At 38.6% G+C, this 26484-nt stretch overlaps 1 protein-coding gene across 2 annotated transcripts in view; it reads left to right on the forward strand.

Moving 5' to 3' along the window:
- LOC147370545 (UDP-glucuronosyltransferase 2C1-like) overlaps window positions 1-26235 on the forward strand; it is a 31312-nt gene extending 5077 nt beyond the window's left edge. Inside the window, exons 2-6 of one of the 2 annotated variants that reach the window (XM_086405521.1) lie at window positions 4855-5003; window positions 6844-6975; window positions 9192-9279; window positions 10411-10630; window positions 25716-26235. In XM_086405521.1, the coding sequence (XP_086261647.1) occupies window positions 4855-5003; window positions 6844-6975; window positions 9192-9279; window positions 10411-10630; window positions 25716-25995 (869 nt within the window). In that variant the 3' untranslated portion in view covers window positions 25996-26235. The remainder of the gene's footprint in view (window positions 1-4854; window positions 5004-6843; window positions 6976-9191; window positions 9280-10410; window positions 10631-25715) is intronic. The other variant, XM_086405522.1, reaches the window with a different exon arrangement.
- The last annotated feature ends 249 nt before the right edge of the window (window positions 26236-26484 follow it).

Here is a 26484-nt window from a genome sequence, read left to right on the forward strand (position 1 = left end):
TTGGTCTCCCGCGTAAACCAAGCTACTCAGCCTCTTTTCTCCACTGAATTTTCCTACTGAGCTATCCTTATTCTATTACTCTTTATATCTTTAATTAATATCTAATTGAAGCTATTGTATCCTGATCCTCGCCTATGCCGTCCATCTCTCCTTCGAATACCCTGGATCAGCCGGGGCTGGTCCCCGGCAGATGAACACATGACCTTTTGCTCTTTTGTCTTGTTTGTTGATGTCCTTTTCATCATAGGGGACTGGAGGGCAAAAGCAGGAGGTTAAGAGATACCTGGAGTAACAAACTTGGACATGGAGTAAAATGAAGCAGGGAAAAGGCTAACAGAGTTTAGTCAAGAGAAGGAACTGGTCATAGAAAACACCCTCCTCATTAGCACAAGAGAAGACTCTACACATGGACATAACCAGATGTTCAACACTGGAATCAGATTGGTTATATTCTTTGGAGTCAAAGATGGAGAATAACTATACAGTCAGCAAAAACAATATCAGGAGCTGACTGTGGCACAGACCATGAACTCCTTATTGCCCAATTCAGACTTCAATTGAAGAAAGTAGGGAAAACCACTAGACCATTCAGGTATGACCTAAGTCAAATCCCATATGATTATACAGTGAAAATGACAAATAGGTTTAAGGAATGAGATCTGATAGAGTGCTTGAAGAATTATGGACAGAGGTTCATGACATTGTACAGGAGGCAGTGATCAAGACTATCCCTAACAAAAAGAAATACAAAAGTCAAAACATCTGAGGAGTCCTAACAATTAGCTGAGAAAAGAAGAGAAGCTAAAGGCAAAAGAGAAAAGGAAAGCTATATCCATCTGAACGCAGAGTTCCAAAGAATAGCAAAGAGAGATAAGAAAGCCTTCTTAAGTGACAAATGCAAAGAAATAGAGGAAAAAATTAGAATGGAAAAGACTAGAGATCCCTTCAAGAAAATTAGAGATGCTAAGGGAATATTTCATGCAAAGATGGGCACAATAAAGAACAGAAATGGTATGGACATAACAGAAGAAATTAAGAAGGGGTGGCAAGAATACATGGGAGAACTATACAAAAAAGATCTTCATGACCCAGATAACTATGATGTTGTGATCATTCACAAAGAGCCAGACAACCTGGAGTCCAAAGTTAAGTGGGCCTTAGGAAACATCACTATGAACAAAGCTAGTGGAGGTGATGAAATTCCGGTTGACCTATTTCAAGTCCTAAAAGATGATGCTGTGAAAGTGCTGCTCTCAATAAGCCAGCAAATTTGGAAAACTCAGCAGTGACAACAGGACTGCATAAGATCAGGTTTCATTGCAATCCCAAAGAAAAGTAATGCCAAAGAACGTTTAAACTACCACAAAATTGCACTCATCTCACACACTAGCAAAGTAATGCTGAATATTCTCCAAGCCAGGCTGCAACACTGCATGAACTGAGAAATACCAGATGTTCAAGCTGGATTTAGAAAAGGCCAAGGAACCAGTGATCAATTGTCATCATATGTTGGATCACAGAAAAAGAAAGAGAGTTCCAGAAAAACATCTACTTCTACTTTATTGACTGTGCCAAAGCCTTTGACTGTGTGGATTACAAAATAACGGAAAAATTCTTCAAGAAATAGGAATACCAGACCACCTTACCTGACTCCTGCAAAGCTTGTATGAAGGTCAAAAGCAAGAGTAAGAACTGGACCTGGAACAACAGACTGGTTCCAAATTGGGAAAGATATAAGTCAAGGTTGAAGTATATCAGGTATAATCACTTCTTGCTTATTTAACTTATATGCAGAGTACATCATGCAAAATGCCAGGATAGATGAAGCACAAACTGGAATCTAGATTGCCAAGAGAGATACCAATAACCTCAGATATGCAGATGATACCACCATTATGGCAGAAAGTGAAGAGGAACAACAGAGACACTTGATGAAAGTGAAAGAGGAGAGTGAAAAATTGGTTTAACGCAACATTCAAAAAATGAATATCATGGCATCCAGTCCCATCACTTCATAGAAAAAGATGGGGAAGCAATGGAAACAGTGAGAGACTGTTTTCTTGGGCTCCAAAATCACTGCAAATGATGACTGCAGACATGAAATTAAAAGATCCTTACACATTGGAAGAAAAGCTATTACAAACTAGACAGCATATTAAAAAGCAGAGACATTACTTAGGCAACAAAGGTCCATATAGTCAAAGCTATGGTTTGATCCAGTAGTTTTTTGTTGATGCAACAGTTGGACCATAAAGAAGGCCGAGCACTGAAGAACTGATACTTTTGAGCTGTGGTGTTGGAGAAGCCTCTTGAGAGTCCCTTAGACTGCAAAGAGATCAAACCAGTCAATCCTAAAGGAAATCAATCCTGAGTATTCATTGGAAGGATTGATGCTGAAGCTGAAGCACCAAAATTTTGGCCAGTTGATATAAAGAGCCATCTTGCTAGAAAAGATCCTGATGCTGGGCAGGATTTAAGGCAGGAGGAAATGGGGATGACAGAGGATCAGCTGTTTGGATGGAACTACTGTCTCAGTGGACATGAGTTTGAGCAGGCTCCGGGAGATGGTGAAGGATAGGAAAGCCTGAATTGCTGCAGTCCATAGCACTGCAAAATGTAGGACATGAACGAATGATTGAACAACAACAATAACCACACCTACACAGACATATGGTTTGCAAATACTTTTTCTGTTTTCATAGGCTGCCTTCTTGTTTTGTTGATCATTTCTCTTACTGTGAAGTGTGCAGTGGCTGTTATTTGGAATTAGTTCAACTAGTTCATTTTTCCTTATACTTTCAGTTCAGTTCAGTCGCTCAGTCATGTCCGATTCTTTGAAACCCCATGGATAGCAGCTTGCCAGGCTTCCCTGTACATCAGCAACTCCCTTAGCCTACTCAAACTCATGTCCATTGAGTCGGTGAGGCCATCCAACCATCTCATCCTCTGTCATCCCCTTCTTCTCCTGCCTTCAGTCTTGCCCAACATCAGGTTCATTTCCAGTGAGTCAGTTCTTCACATCAGGTGGCCAAAGTACTGGAGTTTCAGCTTCAGCATCAGTCCTTCCAATGAATAGTCAGGATTGATTTCCTTTAGGATTGACTTGATTGATCTCCTTGCAGTCCAAGGGACTCTCAAGAGTCTTCTCCAACACCACAGTTCAAAAGCATCGATTCTTCGGTGCTCAGCTTTCTTCACAGTCCAATTCTCACATCCATACATGACCACCGGAAAAACCATAGCCTTGACTAGACAGGCCCTTGTTGGCAAAGTAATGTCTCTGCTTTTGAATATGCTATCTAGGTAGGTCATAACTTTTCTTCCAAGGAGTAAGTGTCTTTTAATTTTTGGCTGCAATGAATATAAATTTATATATAATTATAAATTAATAAATAATTTATAAAATTATTCATTAAAGCATGTCATAGTTATGTTCAAATAATTGATGAGAAAATAAGAAAACATTCATTAAAAAAATTGAGAAACTATTTATAAACCTCTTGAGGGTAAAGGAATTTTAGGATAAGAGCACTAGGTTAGACACAAAAATGGTCCAAAAAAATCCTATAGGGCAATGAAATCATAATTTGGGAAATGATAATTTCTACCATATAGAAATATACCAGTTAACAATTAATTTCAATGTATTTTAACTCAAAAGTTAGAGAAAAGTAAAAAAATAAAAAATAAAAAAAACATAAAACGTGCACACATTTTCCAAAATATATGTGCTGAGTATAAAACTGGATATTGTAATCACCAGAGTCAAGGCCCTCATTTGCTGAGATTTGCCTTGATCTCTAATTGCAGATAGATCTTCCTAGGAGTGCAAAATCCCTTATATTTTTCTAATAAAAACGTTAGCACACTTAGAACATCAAGGATAATATTCACAAAGCCATGAAGTGAGAAACCAGATGGCTATTATTTCCTCCCATCAGTGACACAGAGCACATATTTCAAAAGGACACCAAAACTCTGGGTAAGATTCTCTATAAAATAGAAACTATTTCACCACCAGAGATTATTATGCAGTGCAATATTTTCACCAAAGAGGAGAAAATCTTGTAAAATAGGAAATTTCATTTACTATAGCAAAGGAGACAATCATTTTAAGAATTGCATTAAAAGTATTCAGGATGTAATTAGTTGTGACAACACACTTGAAAATAATAGAAAAAAAGATGGGCAAAACACAAGTTGTTTTTCAACATGATCAGAGGCTTTTGGAGCAATGAGGATGAGATAAACTGGAATTCCAGAGAAGAAGGTGTGACTCTACCATAGAAGGCTAAGAATCGCTACCTAAGTTTCTTGTACTTACAGGAGCACCTGAGTGGGCTCAGACTTAGATCAAGATGAAAGACTCCATTGACAGAGAGAAAGCAACAGGTTTTTGGCTTTGCTCCATACTTAAATCTGTGTCTGAAAGTGAAAATGAAAGTCACTCAGTCCTGTTGGATTCTTTGTGACCCCTTGGACTATACAGTCCATGGAATTCTCCAGACCAGAATACTAGAATGAATACAGAATACAGAATACTATAAGCCTTTCCCTTCTCAAGGGGATGTTCCCAACCCAGGGATCGAACCCAGGTCTCCAGCATTTCAGGCAGATTCACTACCAGCTGAGCCACAAAAGAAGCCCATATGTGTTTACTTATTCATAATCTAACTATGTGTACTCTTCAGGGTAAAAGTTTTTCAACTGATTTAACTGATTCAATTGATTTAACCTGGGTTGCATAGGCTCGGTATTGGTCTTTAAGAATTTACTTAGAAAATTAGGTGAAGATATATCTCTCATTTCACATATCAGATTCCTTTCCCTCTCTTATCCTTCATTTTTATTCAGGAAAACCTACCACACTATGTGAGATTATGGGGAAAGCTGACATGTGGTTGTTTCGAAGTTACTGGGATTTTGAATTTCCTCAACCTTACTTACCTAATACTGAATTTGTTGGAGGACTGCACTGCAAGCCTGCAAAGCCCCTGCCTAAGGTAGTTAAATGTGTTTATTATTGTCCTACATGAATGAAGCGTGAAAGTGTTAGTCACTCAGTTGTATCTGACTCTTTGCGACCCCATGGACTGTAGCCTGCCAAGCTCCTCTGTCTGTGGAATTTTCCAGTAAAGAATACGTGAATGGAATTGCCATTCCCTTCTCCAGGGGATCTTCTCAACCCAACTATGAGTATTTATCTCAAAATGATTTCTAGTTTATTGTTAACAGTGTTTGATCCCCAAATGGAGAAAACAGATATAGAATTTAATGGTCATTATTTTCTTAGACTATACACTACAGTAAGAAGGTGAGTAGCCTTTATTTTGGATTATGTATTATTATCTAATGAAGTAGTCCTCAATGTTTTCTTTTCTTGATCAAAGTCCTTTAACTATACATGAAAATGTGTTTTATATAAATTTAAAAGTATTTCCTAGTATCTTACAAATACTATGCTATAACTGAACATAAAGATATCATTCTATCTTTAGTATCATCTCTAAACATAGTGTAATGGTTAACTTTAAGTGTCAACTTGCCTGGCCGGGTACCCAGGTACTTAGACAAACATTTTCCTAGAAGTTATTGAGAGGCTATTTTTAGATGAAATCAATTTTGAAATATGTGGACCTTGATTAAACAAATTACTCTCCATTATGTGAGTAAGCCTCATTCAATTAGTTGAAGATGTGACTAGAACAAAAGTCTGAATTCTGCCGGTAGGCAGCCTTCAGACTTGAACTACAGCAGTGGATCTTCTCTGAGTCTCCAGCCTAATGTGCTGTTCTGCAGATTAAACTTGACAGTCTCCATAACCATGGGCATGAGTGCTAAGTCACTTCAGTCTTATCTGACTCTTTGAGACCCCATAGACTGCAACCTGCCAGACTTCTCTGTTCATGGGATTCTCCAGGCAAGAATGGAATTGGTTGCCATTTCCTTCTCCAATAACCATGTGAGAAATCCCTTAATATAAATTTGTTCCCTGTTCCGTTTCATGCCTCAAAAACACATTTTTTTTTGTCTTATTAATTGGCTTAGTTTTGCTAGTATTTAAACAGAGGATGAAAAGATTTATTTCAGTATGATTAAATATGTTTGTCTTTATTTTTAATTCAAAGCTATATATTTCTACTATATTCCTATAACCCTCAGAGTATGCGTTATATGTATTTCTGCATTACTTGTCTGGACAGGAGTTACATGGCTACTTCATTCCTAATCGTATATGTGGAAGCTTATATAAAAAAACAAATATAATCAAAATAAAAGAAAATAGAAGTTTAGAAAACATAAAAAAGTAAATATACCAAAATTGTGTCATTGTACTGACCATAATTCAGCAGAAAAAATGAAAACAACCTTATTAGCATCTAAGGCTAAATAAAAACTGCAGCACCAGAACTATTTAACTTAAAGGTAGAAATTTTCTCTGCCAGCTACTGCTGTGTAGACTTGGACAAATTACTTAACCTTACGGAGATAGATTTCCCATCTGTAAATATATACATATCTCATAAAATCACCATATATCTAAGTTAAATGATACATGTAAAGAGTTCAGCAAATGGCGAAAGATAACAGACTGTCAATAACTTGTAAACACAAACACACATGCACAAAGACACATTCATACCTCAATATGCCTTACCAAATGAGCTTTTAGTAACAATAATTTTTAATTCACCTAATAAGGATTTCAGGTCATCTATTATACACCGAAATCATTAACATATGAAAGTACAGAATTGCTTTAATAATTCAGACACATTGAGAAGAGTGTGACATCTATTATAACTGTAAGCTTTTATATTACAAAGACTGTTTTTTTCACAGGAGTTCGAAGAGTTTGTTCAAAGCTCTGGAAAAGATGGAGTCGTGGTGTTTACTCTGGGGTCAATGATCAAAAACCTCTCAGAAGAAAAGTCTAATATGATTGCATCAGCCCTTGCCCAGATTCCTCAGAAGGTCTTTTTTTTTTTTTTTTTCAGGGACAGCTGTTTTAAAATCCATGAAGTTCACAGTAAAAGTATACTTGTAAAATTTAGGAAAGGGTATTGATATTGTTAGTCTCAACTTAAGTGAGCTCTAAAGAAAATGTATAAATGATAAAAGGGGATATTTGATTGCTATCTTGCTTTAAACCTGGCATTATTAAGGAAATTCTATTGCAGTATTTTCTTTAAATAATAAATGAAAATTAATCATTTGCTACTGTTAAACCACCAGTGAACTTTGTGCATTAGGTTTTAAGGCATCCATGTAACCTAACGCTTTTTCAATTCAATTCAGTCACTCAGTCGTGTCTGACTCTTTGCGACCCCATGAATCACAGCACGCCAGGCCTCCCTGTCCATCACCAACTCCCGGAGTTCACTCAGACTCATGTCCATCGAGTCAGTGATGCCATCCAGCCATCTCATCCTCAGTCGTCCCCTACTCCTCCTGCCCCCAATCCCTCCCAGCATCAGAGTCTTTTCCAATGAGTCAACTCCTCGCATGAGGTGGCCAAAGTACTGGCGTTTCAGCTTTAGCATCTGTCCTTCCAAAGAAATCCCAGGGCTGATCTCCTTCAGAATGGACTGGTTGGATCTCCTTGCAGGCCAAGGGACTCTCAAGAGTCTTCTCCAACACCACAATTCAAAAGCATCAATTCTTCGGCACTCAGCTTTCTTCACAGTCCAACTCTCACATCCGTACATGACCACTGGAAAAACCATAGCCTTGACTAGATGGACCTTTGTTGGCAAAGTAATGTCTCTGTTTTTTAATATGCTATCTAGGTTGGTCATAACTTTTCTTCCAAGGAGTAAGCGTCTTTTAATTTCATGGCTGCAGTCACCATTTGCAGTGATTTTTGCTGTTCTTATATTTCTTTAAATCTGAAGCATATAAACAAGTAACAACATAACAGAGAATAAAGGAAAAGATATTCAAAATAATAGGCTTAATTCTTAGAATGTCTTGGACTATATTTTCTAGCAATTACTGATTTTGAGCATTGTCATAATTGAACCTGGAAATAAGAGCTTAGGTTAAAAATAATCCTAAATAATGATTCTTCTAATAATGCTAAATAATGAATCCTAAAAATAATCCTAAATGAAATCCTAAATAGTGATTCTTCAACATTTAAAACACTAACAATACAGTAAAATATTTAGGAGTGTACTTTACAATGTTCCAGCAAACTATCATTTTTTATTGATACCATTCTGGGTTTTACCTGAGTGACATCTTTTTCTCAGTTCAGGCGCTCAGTCATGTCCAACTCTTTGCGACCCCATGAGCTGCAGCATGCCAGGCCTCACTGTCCATCACCAACTCCAATGGGTCCGGAAGATTCCCTGGAGGACAGCATGGTAACCCACTCCAGTAATCTTACCTGGAGAATCCTCATGGACAGAGGAGCCTGGCAGGCTGCAGTCCACGGGGTCGCAAAGAGTCGGACACGACTGTGTGACTGGATGCCATGACGGTTACACAATGTGGATGTTTTTAATGCCGCCAAACTCTAGACTTAGAATACTTGAAAATGATAAATATGATTATGAATATTTTACCATATGAGTGTACATTACTAGTAAGTATGTAAAAAATACTTCAAAAGAGGTAAATAACATCCCTCCCCTTTGCCTCTGAAATCTTTGTCTCAAAAATCCCCTTTACCAGAGTGGCGTAGTAACACCATATGTAGTTCTTTCAGATACAGATTGTCATTTTTCTTCATCTACATCTTCATCATTTTTCTTCATTAGGTTAAGTTAGAATTAACCCGAAGATGAAAGGCTATTGACTAGGATCATTGCAAGCCTTTGAAAACACAGCTGTAGTGTTTATGGTTTAAAAACATTCATCACCTAATCATGTATGGACTCAGTTTACTTGTGCATTACCTGGAGGCATCAAATTTGATTGAAGTGAAGTCACTTAGGCGTGCCTGACTCTTTGCAACCCCATGGACTATAGCCTGCCAGGTTCCTCCATCCATGGGATATTCCAGGCAAGGATACTGGAGTGGGTTGCCATTTCCTTCTTCAGGGGATCTTCCCGATCCAGGGATCAAACCCCTGTCTCCAGTACTGTGGGAAGATTCTTTACCATCTGAGTCATCAGGGGTAAGTTAACTTTTTCTGACAGGATGTGATTCTAAAATCTTCTAATAAAGACATTTATCTTAATAGGTTCTGTGGAGATATACAGGAAAGAAACCCGAAACACTAGGAGCCAATACCCGGCTATATAAATGGATTCCACAGAATGATCTTCTTGGTAAGACCAAAGAGAAAAAAAATAAACAGAACTGAATGAGGTATAATCTGAATGATTATTAAATAACAGATATCAACAAATTTGTATTTAAAATAAGAAAAAAAAAACTTTAATGTGTTCTTCACATTGCTTCAGTAGTTTTGAAAGAAAGGATTATTCATGACACTTGTTAAAGACTGTAAGGCACATTTATTCAAGACCATCACCATAAGTATAGTTATTAGTGCAATGGACTTTTACAATAAAACAGAGAGACTGGAAACAATTTGTATGCAGAAAGAAAAATGGGGAATTTATCACAAAAGAACATAGTGGAAGTTCATTGGATGGAAAAGTGCAGAGCTCAACTGACCGAGTAGAATGCTTGCTAAAATTGGGCAATGCAGAGATAGTGGAGCCACAAAATCAAATTCTAGTTGAGAAAAGTTCAGAGAAACCTGACTAGACCTTGGTGACTCTCCCATTTATGACATAATCTCTCCCTCTTCAGGATCAAATCAGAGAAATTACCTTTAGATGAGGCTTTCGTTAACTTTTGTATACAGTATTGCAACACACCTAATTCTCTTCACCATTCTCTCACACCTCTCTTCTCTATGGAAAAAAAAAATGTGGCAAACCATTTCACCTATATTTCATATATAATATAAATGGCTGCATATTAGTGTAAAGTCAAATGCAAATTCTGTTTTCTTAAACAGAGTACACCATGAACTAATGTAGCCTTTCTAGCTTGTTATGCCAACATTTTCATATTGAAACCCTGCACATGTCACCTCCTCTTTCCCATCTACAAAAAGATTGTTTTCTTCAGCCCCTCCATTCTTTTTTATTGATGTATTCTTCCTGCAACAACTTGTCAAATGGGCAAGTACTCTCCACCATATATTTTGCAGAAAATTTCTTAGTTGTCTGTGGAATGACTTAATTGCTGGAATCACTAATTACACTTAGCATGGACTAATTAATTGCTGCTTTCTTCAGAGCCTATAAGAATTTATATGTGTTCTTATGACACAGAATTATATAGAAAATGTTACCTAATAGAATTTGGTTTATGCAGGTGTCATGATTTTCTGTTTCTGACACTCTTGCAACTTAAAATGATATTTTTTTTCTTTTAATTTTTAGGTCATCCCAAAACCAGAGCTTTTATCACTCACTGTGGAACCAATGGGATCTATGAAGCTATTTACCACGGGGTCCCTATGGTTGGAATTCCTATGTTTGGTGATCAGCATGATAATCTTGCTCGTATGAAAGCCAAAGGGGCAGCTGTCGAAGTAGACTTGCAAAGAATGACAAGTGCAGATCTGCTGAATGCTTTGAAAGCAGTTTTTAACAATACTTCGTGAGTAGAGAATATATTCTTAACTAAGAAGCATTTTGTTTTTGAAAGAATAATCAGCTTTATATAATTGGAAATTAACAAATTTTCCATAATTTAGAGTGTGCCTAATATCAAATATTATTTGATAATCAAAGATTATCAAATAATATGCAGATGACACCACCCTTATGGCAGAAAGTGAAGAGGAACTATAAAGCCTCTTGATGAAAGTGAAAGTGGAGAGTGAAAAAGTTGACTTAAAGCTCAACATTCAGAAAATGAAGATCATGGCATCTGGTCCCATCACCATGGCAAATAGATGGGGAAACAGTGGAAACAGTGTCAGACTTTATTATTTTGGGCTCCAAAATTACTGCAGACGGTGACTGCAGCCATGAAATTAAAAGACACTTGAAGGTGAAGGTGAAGGTGAAGTCGCTCAGTTGTGTCCGACTCTTTGCGACCCCGTGGACTATAGCTTACCAGGATTATCCATCCATGGGATTCTCCAGGCAAGAATACTGGAGTGGGTTACCATTTCCTTCTCCAGGGGATATTCCCAACCCAGAGATCGAACCCGGGTCTCCCGCATTGGAGGCAGACGCTTTAACCTCTGAGCCACCAGGGAAGCCCCAAAGACTCTTACTCCTTGGAAGAAAAGTTATGACCAACCTAGATAGCATATTGAAAAGCAGAGACATTACTTTACCAACAAAGGTCTGTCTAGTCAAGGCTATGGTTTTTCCTGTGGTCATGTATGGATGTGAGAGTTGGACTGCGAAGAAGGCTGAGTGCCGAAGAATTGATTCTTTTGAACTGTGATGTTGGAGAAGACTCTTGAAAGTCCCTTGGACTGCAAGGAGATCCAACCAGTCCATTCTGAAAGAGATCAGCCCTGGGGTTTCTTTGGAAGGAATGATGCTAAAGCTGAAACTCCAATACTTTGGTCACCTCATGCGAAGAGATGACTCACTGGAAAAGACTCTCATGCAGGGAGGGATTGGGGGCAGGTGGAGAAGGGGACAACAGAGGATGAGATGGCTGGATGGCATCACTGACTCGATGGACGTGAGTCTGAGTGAACTCTGGGAGTTGGTGATGGACAGAGAGGCCTGGCGTGCTGCGATTCATGGGGTCGCAAAGGGTCGGGCATGACTGAGTGACTGAACTGAACTGAACTGAACTGAATAATCAAATCAATAATCAAAGATTATTTTATACGTCCTAAATTTTGTGAAAGTATTTTGTCACCTACCACTACTGGATGATAGATTATAACCTCAAAGAAATACTACATTTATTTAAAGAAAATAATATATTGTTAAAGATATGAATTGTTAAATTAACAATAATATTTTTTATTTCTTAAAAATTAAAGATATTACAACTATAAAGAATTTAGGGACTACAACAAAATCATAAAAATAAAAATGAAAAACCACTCAGCTTCCTTCATGTCAGTTCAGTTCAGTTCAGTCTCTCAATCATGTCCAACTCTTTGTGACCCCATCGACTGCAGCACACCTGGCTTTCCTGTCCAACATCACCTCTCGGAGCTTGCTCAAACTCATGTCCATTGAGTTGGTGATGCCATCCTCTGTCGTCCCCTTCTCTGCCTGCTTTCAATTTTTCCCAGCATCAGGGTCTTTTCCAATGAGTCAGTTCTTTGCATCCAATACTTTGCAAAGTATTGGAGTTTCAATTTCAGAATCAGTCCTTCCCATGAACATTCAGGACTGATTTCCTTTAGGATGGACTGGTTGGATCTCCTTGCAGTCCATGCAACTCTCAAGCCTCTTCTCCAACATGACAGTTCAAAAGCATCAATTCTTTGATGCTCAGCTTTCTTTATAGTTCAACTCTCACATCTATACATGGCTACTGGAAAAACCATAGCATTGACTAGATAGATCTTTATTGGTAAAGTTATGTCTCTGCTTTTTAATATGTTGTATAGGTAGTCATAGCTTTTCTTTCAAGCAGCGAGAATCTTTTAACTTCATGGCTGCAGTCACCATCTGGGTAGTTATAACCAATACCAGTTTAGAAACTTACTTCTGCTCTTTCCTTGTGTTAATATATAAATAGAAAGAAGACCCCAGCCTCCCTGTTCCCTGACAGAGAGTAACAATTGGACACTATCCATGAGCAAAATCATCTCTGGGATGCTCTAAAGACCATGTAAGAAATTTTAGCAACACAGCAGAACAAAAATCTGAGATTAATCACACAAGAACAGAATGATGGCAGTTTTATTTTACCAGCATCATCCCCAAGCCAGCATCACTCATCACCAAGAGAGAACTTTCAGCTAGAAAGAGTTCCTTGGCAGAAAAAGATGAATGGATTGAATGACAAATTTTTAAGGCCTTCTGGAGCATAGAAAGAGAAAAACAAATTTTAAATTTGTGTGAAGCCACAAGAGATCTCAATCAGCCAAACCAGTCCCAAGAAATAATGACATTAGAGGCATCCCACTTCTTATTTAAAGCTATACTACAAACTTATAGCAATTTTAAAAAGATGATATTGTCATAAAAATAGACATACAGACCAATGGACAGGATAGAGAGCCCTGATACAAACTGTTTTATGTAAAGTTGAATAATATTTGACAAAAGTGAAGAAAACTCAATAGGAAAAGTGTTATCTTTTCAATAAGTAGTACTAGGGAAACTAGATATTTATATCCAGGAGAATAAAATTTGGACCCATATATTACATTGCTTCCCTCACAGCTCAGTTGGTAAAGATCTGTTTTCAATGCAAGAGACCCAGGTTCAATTCTGGGGTCAGCAAGAGCCCTTGAGAAGGAAATGGCAACCCACTCCAGTATTCTTACCTGGAGAATCCCATCGACAGAGGAGCCTGGCTGGCTACAGTCCATGGTGTCACAAGAGACAGACACGACTTAGTGACTAAACCACCACATTGCATTACTTACACAATTTGACTAGAAATGGACTAAAGACTTAAACATAAGAAGACCTGAAGCCATAAAACTCCTATTATAAAACAGGAGGGAAGGTTTCTTTTTTTTTAATATAAATTTATTTATTTTAATTGGAGGTTAATTACTTTACAATATTGTATTGGTTTTGCCATAAGGGTATTGGCACCAAATTTTGGGATATAACACCAACAATACAAGGAACCAATGCAAACCAAAAGGTGGGGCTATATCAAGCTCAAAAGCTTCTACACAGCAAAACAAAATGAAAGGCAATGTACAAAATTGGAGCATATTTTGAAAATCACACATCTGATAAGAGACTAATATACAAAAGATATAAGTAACCCATATTACTCAATAGCAAAAAAAGTTTTAAATGAATGTAGTTACTGAATACATATTTGCCTGAAGAAGACGTATACATGGCCAACAGTTACTTGAAAAGGGGCTTAACACTACTAAGCATCATGAAATGCAGCATGCCAGGCTTTCCTGTCCATCACCATCTCCCAAGCTTGCTCAAATTCATGTCCATCAAGACAGTGATGCCATCTAAGCATCTAGTCCTCTTCATCCCCTTCTCCTCCTGCCTTCAATCTTTTCCAGCATCAGGGTATTTTCTAATGAGTCAGCACTTCACATCAGGTGGCCAAAATATTGGTGCTTCAGCTTCAGCATCAGTCCCTCCAATGAATATTCAGGGTTGATTTCCTTTAGGATAGACTGGTTTGATCTCTTTGCAGTCCAAGGCATTCTCAAAAGCCTTATCTAACACCTCAGCTCAAAAGCATCAATTTTCTGATGCTCAGCTTACTTCATGGTCCAAATCTCACATCCATACCTGACTGCTGGAAAAACGATAGTTTTACTATATAGATCTTTGTCAGCAGAGTAATTTCTATGCTTTTTAGTATGCTCTCTAGGTACTGTGTGGATCAAAATAAACTGTGGAAAATTCTGAAAGAGATGAGAATATCAGACCACCTGACTTGCCTCTTGAGAAAACTGTATGCAGGTCAGGAAGCAACAGTTAAAACTGTATATGGAACAACAGACTGGTTGCAAATAGGAAAAAGAGTACATCAAGGCTGTATATTGACACCCTGCTTATTTAACTTATATGAAGAGTACATCATGAGAAACACTGGGCTGCAGGAAGCACAAGCTGGAATCAAGATTGCCGGGATAAATATCAGTAACATCAGATATGCAGATGACACCAGCCTTATGGCAGAAAGTGAAGAAGAACTAAAGAGCCTCTTGCTGAAAGTGAAAGAGGAGCATGAAAAAGTTGGCTTAAAGCTCAACATTCAGAAAATGAAGATCATGGCATCTGGTCCCATCACTTCATGGGAAATAGATGGGGAAACAGTGGAAACAGTGGCTGACTTTATTTTTCTGGGCTACAAAATCACTGCAGATGGTGATTGCAGCTTTGAAATTAAGAGATGCTTACTCATTGGAAGGAGAGTTATGACCAACCTAGACAGCATATTAAAAAGCAGAGACATTACTTGTCAACTAAGGTCCATCTAGTCAAGGCTATGGTTTTTCCAGTGGTCATGTATGGCTATGAGAGTTGGACTATAAAGAAAGCTGAGTGCCAAAGAATTGATGCTTTTGAACTGTGGTGTTGGAGAAGACTCTTGAGAGTCCTTGGACAGCAAGGAGATCCAAGCAGTCTATCCTAAAGGAGATCAGTCCTGGGTGTTCATTGCAAGGACTGATGATAAAGCTTAAACTCCAATACTTTGGCCACTGGATGCGAAGAGCTGACTCATTTGAAAAGACCCTGATGCTGGGAAAGACTGAGGGCAGGAGGAGAAGGGGACAACGGAGGATGAGATGGTTGGATGGCAACACTGACTCGATGGACATGGATTTGAGTGAACTCCCAGAATTGATGATGGACAGGGAGGCGTGCTGAGGTTCATGGGGTCACAAAGAGTCAGACATGGCTGAGCGACAGAACTGACTGACTGAGGTTTGTCATAGATTTTCTTCCAAGGAGCAAGGCTCCTTTAATTTTGTGGCTTCAGTCACCATCCACTATGATTTTGCAGCCCAAGAAAATAAAGTCTGTCACTTTTCCCCCATCTATTTGCCATGAAGTGATGGGACCCTATGGCATAATCTTCATTTTTTGAATGTTGAGCTTTAAGCCAGCTTTTTCTCTCTCCTCTTTCACCTTCATCAATAGACTATTTCCTCTTTGCTTTCTGCCATTTGGGTGGTGTCATCTGCATATCTGAGGTTATTGATATTTCTCCTGGCAATCTTGATTCCAGCGTGTGCTTCATCCAGCCCAGCATTTTGCATGATGTACTATGCATGCAAGTTAAATTGCATGCATCTTTGAAGTACTCTTTTCCCAATTTGGGACCTTTCCATTGTTCCATGTCCAGTTCTCATTGTTGCTTTTTGAGCTGCATACCGGTTTTTCAGGAGGCAGGTAGGTGGTCTGGTATTCCCATCTCTTGAAGAATTTTCCATAGTTTGTTGTGATCCACACAGTTAAAGGCTTTAGTGTAGTCAATGAAGTAGAAGTAGATTTTTCTCTGGAATCCTCTTTTTTTTCTAGCATCCAATGGATGCTGGCAATTTCATCTCTCATTCTTCTGCCTTTTTATTTTAATCCAACTTGAACATCTGGAAATTCTCAGTTCATGTACTGTTGAAGTCAAGCTTGGAGAACTTTGAGCATTACTTTGCTAGTGTGTGAAATAAGTGCAATTGTACAGTAGTTTGAACATTCTTTGGCACTGCCTTTCTTTGGGATTGGAATGAAAACTGGCGTTTTGAAGTCCTGTGGACACTGCTGAGTTTTCCAAATTTGCTGGCATGTTGAGTGCAGCACTTTAACAGCATCATCTTTTAGATTTTGAAGTAACTCAATGGGAATTCCATCATCTCCACTAGCTTTGTTCATAGTTATGCTTCCTAAGGCCCACTTGACTTCGCATTCCAGAATGTCTGACTCTAGGTGAGTGATCACACAATGGAGTAGTAAATGGGAATCCATTTCAGCATTCTTGCTTGGAAAATCTTCCCCTGGTTTAGGAAATGGCAACTCACTCTAGAATTGCTTGGAAAATCCCATGTACAGAGAAGCCTGGACTACTTTAGTCTATGGAGTTCCAAAGAGTGGGACACAACTGAGCATGCATCATGAAATGACATTCAAACATGACTACTGGAGAACCATATCTTTGACTATATGGACCATTGTCAGCAAACTGATATCCTTGCTTTTTAATGTGCTGTATAGGTTTATCATAGTTTTCCTTGCAAGTGTCTTTTAATTTCATGGCAGCAGTCACCATTTGCAGTGATTTTGGAGCCCAACAAAATAAAATCTATTACTGCTTCCAATTTTTCCCCTTCTATTTGCCTTGGAGTGATGGGACAAGATGCCATGGTCTCAGTTTTTTGAATGTTAAGTATCAAGCCAGCATGGAACTTTCAGAATGGCCATCATTAAAAGATATGGTCTAAGAGATGAGGATGTAGAAAAAGAAAAATTGAACTGCACTCCAGGTGATAATGTAAATTGCTGTAGCCACTATGGAAAACAGTATGGAAGCTTTTCCAGTGATCTCACTTCTGGGTATATATCTAAAGAAATTAAAATAGAATATGGAAGAATATCTTCAGTTCAGTTCAGTTCAGTCTCTCAGTCGTGTGAGACTATTTGCAAACTTATGGACTGCAGCATGCCAGGCCTTCCTGTCCATTGCCAACTCCCAGTGTTTACTCAAACTCATGTCCATAGAGTTGGTGATGCCATCCAGCTGTCTCATCCTCTGTCATCCCCTTCTCCTCCTGCCTTCAATCTTTCCCAGCATCAGGGTCTTTTCAAATGCATCAGCTCTTCATATCAGATGGCCAAAGTATTGGAGTTTCAGCTTCAAAATTTGTCCTTTCAGCGAATATTCAGGACTGATTTCCTTTAGGATGGACTGGTTGAATCTCCTTGCAGTCGAAGGGATTCACATTAATCTCCTCCAATACCACAGTTTAAAAACATCGATTCTTCAGCACTCAGCTTTCTTTATAGTCAAGCTCTCACATTCATACATGACTACTGGAAAAACCATAGCTTTGACTAAATGGACCTTTGTTAGCAATGTCTCTGCTTTTTAGTATGCTGTCTAGTTTTCTTCCAAGGAGCAAGTGTCTTCTAATTTTGTGACTGCAGTCACCATCTGCAGTGATTTTGGAGCCCCCCCAAAATAGTTTGTCACTGTTTCCACTGTTTCCCAATCTATTTGCCATGAAAGATGGGACCAGATGTCATGATCTTAGTTTTCTGAATGTTGAGTTTAAGCCAATTTTTTCACTCTCCTCTTCATTTCAACAAGAGGCTTGTTAGTTCTTCTTTGCTTTCTGCCATAAGGGTGGTGTCATCTGCATATCTTAGGTTATTGTTGTTTCTCCCAGCAGTCTTGATTCCAGCTTGTGCTTCCTCCAGCCCAGCGTTTCTCATGATGTACTCTGCCTGTAAGTTAAATAAGTTAAATAAGGGTGACAATATACAGCCTTGACATACTCCTCTTCCAATTTGGAAACAGTCTGTTGTACCATGTCCAGTTCTAACTGTTACTTCCTGGCCTGTATACAGATTTCTCAGGAGGCAGGTCAGGTGTTCTGGTATTCCCATCTCTTTAAGAATTTTGTAGAGTTTGTTGTAGTCCACACAGTCAAAGGCTTTGGCATAGTCAATAAAGCAGAAGTAGATGTTTTTCTGGAACTCTCTTGCTTTTTTGATGATCCGACAGATGTTGACAATTTGATAGCTTCACCCCAGTGCTAATTGCTGTATTATTCACAAAAACCAAGGCGTGAATTAAACCTTAGTGTCTTTCAATGAATGAAAAGATAAAGACAATGTGGTGTATGTAGTGAAAGAATATTATTTAGCAAAGAACACAAAGGAAATACTTCCATATTTGAAAACATGGTATTGTCTTAGGTGAAGTAAGTCAGTGAATGATAAATATTTTTTAGAATCACTTATACATGCAGCCTAATAATTGAAACTCATAGAAGTAGAGTAGATTGGTATTTTCCAGGGTCTAGGAGTTGGAAGAATGGAGAGACAAGCTTTAAGTAATAGGGAACAAAATTTGAGTAGTAAAATAAATAAGTTCTGGGGAACTTTGTACAACATGGTAGTTAGCTGTGATCAGATCAGATCAGATCAGATCAGTTGCTCAGTCGTGTCGACTCTTTGTGACCCCATGAATCGCAGCATGCCAGGCCTCCCTGTCAATCACCAACTCCAGGAGTTCACTCAGACTCACGTCCATTGAGTCAGTGATGCCATCCAGCCATCTCATCCCCTGCTGTGCCCTTCTCCTCTTGCCCCCAATCCCTCCCAGCATCAGAGTCTTTTCCAATGAGTCATCTCTTCGCATGAGGTAGCCAAAGTACTGGAGTTTCAGCTTTAGCATCATTCCTTCCAAAGAAATCCCAAGGCTGATCTCCTTCAGAATGGACTGGTTGGATCTCCTTGCAGTCCAAGGGACTCTCAAGAGTCTTCTCCAACCCACAGTTCAAAAGCATCAATTCTTCAGCGCTCAGCCTTCCTCACAGTCCAACTGTGATCACAGACAAATAAATAAATTCTCAGTAATGAAAGAGTACATTTATTATGTAACTATATTTCATATAAATAAAACAAATATATTCTTTGGAAAAAAGAAACTATATTAAAATTAAAATATTTTCCAGAGTTGTAAATGCTTCTATATATCAGATAAATTCTTACTAGAAATTTTGTATAAGTCTATAAACATACATTGACATTTGAGTTTAAAATTATTTTTTAAACATAAATTTTTAAAATATTCAATGACTTTTCACTATTAAGTCACTTATCAGCGTCTCTCTTGTTTGTTTAACTTATTTTTAATTGGGATATAACTAATTTAAAATGTTGCATTGGTTTCTACCATGCAACAACGTTTTGTTGTTAAGTCACTCAGTTGTGTCCGACTCTGCAATCCTATGGACTGCACCACACCAGGCATCCCCATCCTAAACTATATCCAGGCCTTTGGTCTCATGTTCACTGAATCAGTGACACCCTCCAACTATCTCATCCACTGTTGCCATCTTCTCCTCCTGCCTTCAATCTTTTTCAGAATCTGAGTCTTTTCAGATGAATTCACTCCGCCGTCAAGTGCCAAAGTTCTGTAGCTTCAGCTTCAACATCAATACTTCTAATGAATATTCTGGGTTGATTTCCCTTAAGGATTGACTGGTTTTATTCCTTGGAGTTCAAGGGACTCTCAAGAGTTCTCTCCAACACCACAGATGAAAAACATCATTTTTTCAGCACTCAGCCTTCTTTATGGTCCACCTCTCACATCTCACATCATCACCTCTCACATGATTACTGGAAAAAAATTAGCTTTGACTAGATGGACCTTTGTCAGCAAAGTGATGTCTCTGATTTTTAATATGCTACCTAAATCTGTCATATATTTTCTTCCAAGGAGCAATCGTCTTTTAATTTCATGGCTGCAGTCATATCCACAGTGATTTTGTAGCCCCCCCCCCCCCCCATATAATGTCTGTCACTGTTTCCATTGTTTCCCCATCTATTTGCCATGGTCCTTCTAGTGAAGCTATGATTCTTCCAGTAGTCAAGTATGGATGGAAGAGTTGGACCATAAAGAGAGCTGAGCACTGAAGAGTTGATGCTTTTGAACTGTGGAATCGGAAAAGACTTGTGAAAGTCACTTAGACTGCAGAGAGATCCAACCAGTCAATCCTAAAGGAAATCAGTCCTGAATTTTCATTGAAAGGACTTATGCTGAAGCTGAAGCTCTGATACTTTGGCTACCTTTTGCTAAGAACTGACTCATTAGAAAAGACCCTGTTGCCCAGCAGATAGGACTCGAAAGTGGTTGACACACAGTTTGGGAAAAAGAAACTAGAGACAGAATTGAAGATTTAAAGATGGGAATGGAAAACTCAAGACCTTCTGAATCAAGAGCCCTGTTCTTCAGAGACACATCACTTTTATTTAGCGTCTTGGCATGCAGAAAGTATCTGTTGTGCCACAATAAAATCAACCTCCTGTGTCCCTGATCACATCTCTCATTTTACTGATTATTTTGAGCTGTCTTTGTTATGTTCTTGTACAAGATCATAGGCCCGAATATGCCTTGGGAAAACATCTTGGTGTGTGCAGAAGCAGCTTTCTGAACTTTCACTGACCAGCATTTCAAGGTCCACACTCTTTTTCCTTAGTTTAGCAGACCATGACGACCCCAACTAATAACTTGATGTACTTTTGTTTAGATTATATGGTATTGCTATATTTTGCTTTTATTATTTTCCAATGGTGTGTTTCTTAGGGCTTAGCCAGAGCAACAGGCAGCTGATTATTAACACCTGCAGGAGGAAAAGGGGAAGACAGAGGATGAGATTGTTGGATGACTACACAGACACGATGGACATGAATTTGAGCAAGTCCTGGGAGATGATGATGGACAGGGAAACCTGGATTGTTGCAGTCCATGGGGTCACAGAGTTGGACGCTATTGAGTGGCTGAACTAAATGGATGCGACTGGATGCCAAAATTTTTGCTGTTGAATGTTGAGTTTGAAGCCAGCTATCTCACTCTCCTCCTTCATCTTCATCAAGAGGCTCTTTAATTCTTCTTTGCTTTCTTCCATAAGACTGGTGTCATCTGCATACCTGAGGTTATTGATATTTCTCCTAGCACTCTTGATTCCACCTTGAACTTCATCCAGCCTGGCATTTCTCATGATGTAGTCTGCATGCAAGTTAAATAAGCAGGATTACAATATACAGGCTTGACACATTCCTTTCCCTATTTGGAACCAGTCTGTTGTTCCATGTCTGGTTCTAACTGTTGCTTCTTGACCCACATACAGGTTTTGCAGAAGGCAAGTATGGTTAACTGGTATTTCCATCTCTTTAAGAATTTTCCACAGTTTGTGTGATCCACACAGTAAAGTCTTTAACATAGTCAATGAAGCAGAAATTGATGTTTTTCTGGAATTCCCTTGCTCTTTCTATGATCCAGCAGATGTTAGCAATGATCTCTGCTTCCTCTGCCTTTCTAAATACATTTTAAGCATCTGGAGATTCTTGATTCATAAACTGTTGAAGCCAAGCTTGGAGAACTTTGAGCATTACTTTGGTAGCATGTGAGATGAGTACAATTCTGCAGTAGTTTGAACATTCTTTGGCATTTTCTTTCTTTGGGATTGGAATGAAAACTGACCTTTTGTAGTCCTGTGACCACTGGTGAGTTTTCCAAGTTTACTGGCATATTAAATGCATAACTTTAATAGTATCATCTTTTGTGCTGTGCTTAGTCGCTCAATCTTGTCTGACTCTTTGTGACCCCAATGACTATAGCATGCCAGGCTCCTTGGGTTTGGAAATAGCTCAGCTGAAATTTCATCACCTCCACTAGCTCTGTTCATAGTGATGCTTCCTAAGACCCATTTGACTTTGCACTCCAGGATTTCTGGCTCTGGGTGAGTGCTCACACCATCGTGGTTATCTGGTTCATTAAGATATTTTCGTATAATTCTTCTGTGTATTCTTGCCACCTCCTCTTAATACCTTCTGTTTCTGTTAGGTCCATACAGTTTCTGCCTTTATTTTGCCCATATTTACATGTAATATTCCTTTAGTATCTCTAATTTTCTTGAAGAGATCTCTAGTCTTTCCCATTCTATTGTTTTCCTCTATCTTTGAATTGATCCTGTAGGAAAGCTATCTTATCTCTCTTTGCTATTCTTTGGAACTCTGCATTCAGATGGATATATCTTTCCTTTTCTCCATTGCCTTTCATTTCTCTTCTTTTCTCAGCTATTTGTAAGGTCTCCTCAGACTACCATTTTGCCTGTTTGCATTTCTTTTTCCTGGGGATGGTTTTGATCATGGCCTCCTGAACAATGTTATGAATTTCTGTCCATAGTTATTCAGGCACTCTGTGTACCAGATCTAATCCTTTGAATCTATTTGTCACTTCCTCTGTATAATCATAAGTATTTGATTTAGGTCATACCTGAATGGTCTAGTGGTTTTCCCTACTTTCGTCAATTTAAGTCTGAATTTGGCAATAGGGAATTCGTGATCTGAGCCACAGTCACCTCCTGGTCTTGTTTTTTGCTGACTGTATATAGCTTCTCCACCTTTGACTGCAAAGAATATAATCAATCTGATTTTGGTATTGACCATCTGGTGATGTCCATGTGTAGAGTTGTCTCTTGTGTTGTTGGAAGAGGGTGTTTGCCATGACCGGTGTGCATTGTCTGGGCAAAACTCTCTTAGTCTTTGCCCTGCTTTGTTTTGGACTCCAAGGACAATCTAGCCTGTTACTCCAGGTATTTCTTACCTTCCTATTTTTGGATTCCAGTCCATTATGATGAAAAGGATATCTTTTTTTGGTATTAGTTCTAGAAGGTCTTGTAGGTCTTCAAATTCAGCTTCTTTGGCATTACTGGGTTGGGGCATATACTTGGATTACTATGGTTTTGAATGGTTTGCCCTCGAAACCACAGGATCTTTTGTCATTTTTGAGATTACACCCAAGTTTTGCATTATGGACTCTTTTGTTGACTATTAGGGCTATTGTATTTCTCTAAGTGCTTCTTTCCCACAGTAGTAGATGGAATGGTCGGCTAAATTAAATTCACCTGTTGCAGTCCATTTTAGTCAACTGATTCCTAAAATGTCAGTGTTCTCGCTTGTCATCTCCTGTTCGATCTCTTCCAATTTACCTTGATTTGTAGGCCTAACATTCCAGGTTCCTATGCAATATTGTTCTTTACAGCATTGGACTTTACTTTCCCCACCAGTTCAGGTCAGTTCAGTCACTCCATTATGCCCAATTCTTTGCAACCCCATGAACCGCAGCACACCAGGCCTCCCTGTCCATCACCAACTCCCGGAGTTCACTCAGACTCACATCCATCCAGTCGGTGATGCCATCCAGCCATCTCATCCTATGTTGTCCCTTCTCCTCCTGCCTTCAATCTTTCCCAGAATCAGGGTCTTTCTAATGAGTCAGCTCTTCGCATCAGGTGGTCCAAAGTATTGTAGTTTCAGCTTCAACATCAGTCCTTCCAATGAAAACCCAGGACTGATCTCCTTTAGGATGGACTGGTTGGATCTCTTGGCAATCTAAGTGACTTTCACAAGTCTTTTCCAATTCCACAGTTCAAAAGCATTAGCTCTTCAGTGCTCAGCTCTCTTTATGGTCCAACTCTTCCATCCATGCTTGACTACTGGAAGAATCATAGCTTCACTAGAAGGACCATGGCAAAAAGATGGGGAAACAATGGAAACAGTGACAGACTTCATTTTGGGGGGCTCCAAAATCACTGTGGATAGACTGTAGCCATGAAATTAAATAAGCACCAGGTTCCATCAGTGTCTCTTAAACATCACATCTTATTTCTTTGCTATATTATCTGCAATGTTATCAAAGCTTACAATGTACTTATCTTGTCCATGACCACAATTTCCAATATCATTTACCATTAATTTCATATTTATATGTACTTAATGATGCAGTTTATGTTTTAATAGAGTATATCTATTTCTTTTATTGACTTTTTATCTGGTATTTTGTTTCTGCCTCTGTCTTGGAACTTCTGTCAGTATTATTTGTTTTCCTGAGATATATTCAGAGGTACTTATTCCTTATATTCCTGTGTATTAGGAAAGGCCTGCATTTTTTTTTTAAAACAAAAGGGCAGCAGGGCTTGTTTATTTTTTTATGGTGTATAGTTCTCTTCCTCAAAACTTTTTACGTACTTTCCCATGATTTTCTACAATATAATGTTCTGTCATTATCAATTGAATCTCTATCAATGATGATTCCACTTTGGTGTGGGTGAATAACTTCCCTCCTTCACAAACCCAAGGAAATCTTGCTTCTATGTCAGCCATTCAAAGCCTTCAACCAAAATCCTGGTGGGGTCTTCTGTTCCTTGACAGAAGTTAGAAGAGGTAGTGTTCTATGCATTGCCATCCTTCCATTTCACCACTGCATGTGCAGCCCTCTGTTATTGTTGTTGTTCAGTCACCCAGTTGTGTCTACTCTTTGCAACCACATGAACTGCAGCAGACTGGGGATCTCTGTTCTTCACCATCTCCCAGAGTTTGCCCAAATTCATGTTCATTTTAAGTGTTGCCATCCAACTGTCTCATCCTCTGATGCCCTCTTCTCCTTCTGCCCTCAATCTTTCCCAGTATCATAGACTTTTCCAATGAGTTGTCTGTTCTCATCAGATGACCAAAATACTGGAGCTTCAGCTTCAACATCAGTCCTTCCAGGGAATATTCAGGGTTGATCTCCCTTATGATTGACTGGTTTGATCTCCTTGCTATCCAAGGGACTTTCAGGAGTCTTCTCTAGCACTACAGTTGAAGGCATCAGTTATTTGGCATTTTACCTTAGGAAGACCATAACCTTGACTATTCAGACCTTTGTTGGCAGAGTAATGTTTCTGCTTTTCAACACACAGCCCTCTTTGGCCTGAAGCAAAAATGTCAGCATCTATTCAGTCTCAGGCCCTACTTCTTGCCCAGAGGGTCACATGAAGCTTTTTTTGCTTTCATCTGACATGTCAGGACCATGAAGATCACAGACTGAAACCATTTCCTGTTACTGCTGAAGTCTTGTTAACACTGACACTCCAGCCCAAAACTGGGGAAGAGTGAAGGAGTGGGGAAAGGGTTTCTTTTTCATAGACCTTCCCCTCCATGCTGCTTCCTGTCACTATCATGTTCCCAATACCACACTCAGCAATTAGATCAAAATTCTGTATTCTCAAGCTACACATTCTAATAATCATTCCTATTTCTGTATTTTCAGAATGCTATTTCCAACTGGAAATTATTTTCTCTCCCACTTCCCATAATTACTGAGACTATAAAGCATCCAACACATTCAAACTGATGAGCCATCACATCTAGAAATATCTCAAGAGGAAAAAAACTTCATATGCTTTTCATATTCTTGGTGATATCATTTATGACACAACTTATCATATAATTAATTACACAATATATTTTTAATAATATATAACTGCTTTAGGTATATCATGTCCTTAATGAACTTTTCAAGTTGCTATTTATTTATTCAATTTTAGCTATAAAGAGAATGCTATGAAGTTATCAAGGATTCACCATGATCAACCTGTAAAACCCCTGGACCGAGCAGTCTTCTGGGTTGAGTTTGTCATGCGCCACAAAGGAGCCAAGCACCTTCGACCAGCTTTCCATGACCTCAACTGGTTCCAGTACCACTCTTTGGATGTGATTGGCTTCCTGCTAGCTTGTGTGGCAACTGTTGCATTCCTGGTCACTAAATGTTGCCTGTTTTGTTATTGGAAGTTTGGTAAGACTACAAAGAAGAAAAAGAGAAAGTAGTCTTTTTCTTTTTTTTATACAGTTGAACTAGAAACCTTGACAGAGTCTATCTGAATAATCCAGCCACTGATTTGAAAAGATTTATCTCCTGTTCTTCTGGGTTCTTATCTATTCTTCAACTTATCATGTTAAAGGTCAAAGACTCACTCCAAAAATATGCCACATGATTCAGAGTTAAGGTTTAAAATAATCTATTCTTTACAAAGATACAACAGATGAATAAACACATGGAAATTGTTACCATTAAAGACATAGTGTTTTATTTTATTCATTGCTTTTAGTTCAACCAGTTGAGATGCTGTTTCAGGCCTCAGGAACATAATGATTAATTCTATTTCCATACTGATCAAGTTGAATATTTCTTAAGTATCTAACATAATTTAGGGTTCAATAATCAATAATTATTTCATATTCTCTAAAAGAACTATACAAGGACTAATGCAGAACACACTCTAGACAGAGCTTCTTTGCCAGTCAGGAATATTGAAG

This window comes from Bos grunniens, chromosome 6 (genome assembly GCF_055505025.1).
Source record: "Bos grunniens cultivar Pamir isolate PY7600 chromosome 6, Bosgru_T2T1.0, whole genome shotgun sequence".
In the NCBI taxonomy this organism is placed as follows: Eukaryota; Metazoa; Chordata; class Mammalia; order Artiodactyla; family Bovidae; genus Bos; species Bos grunniens.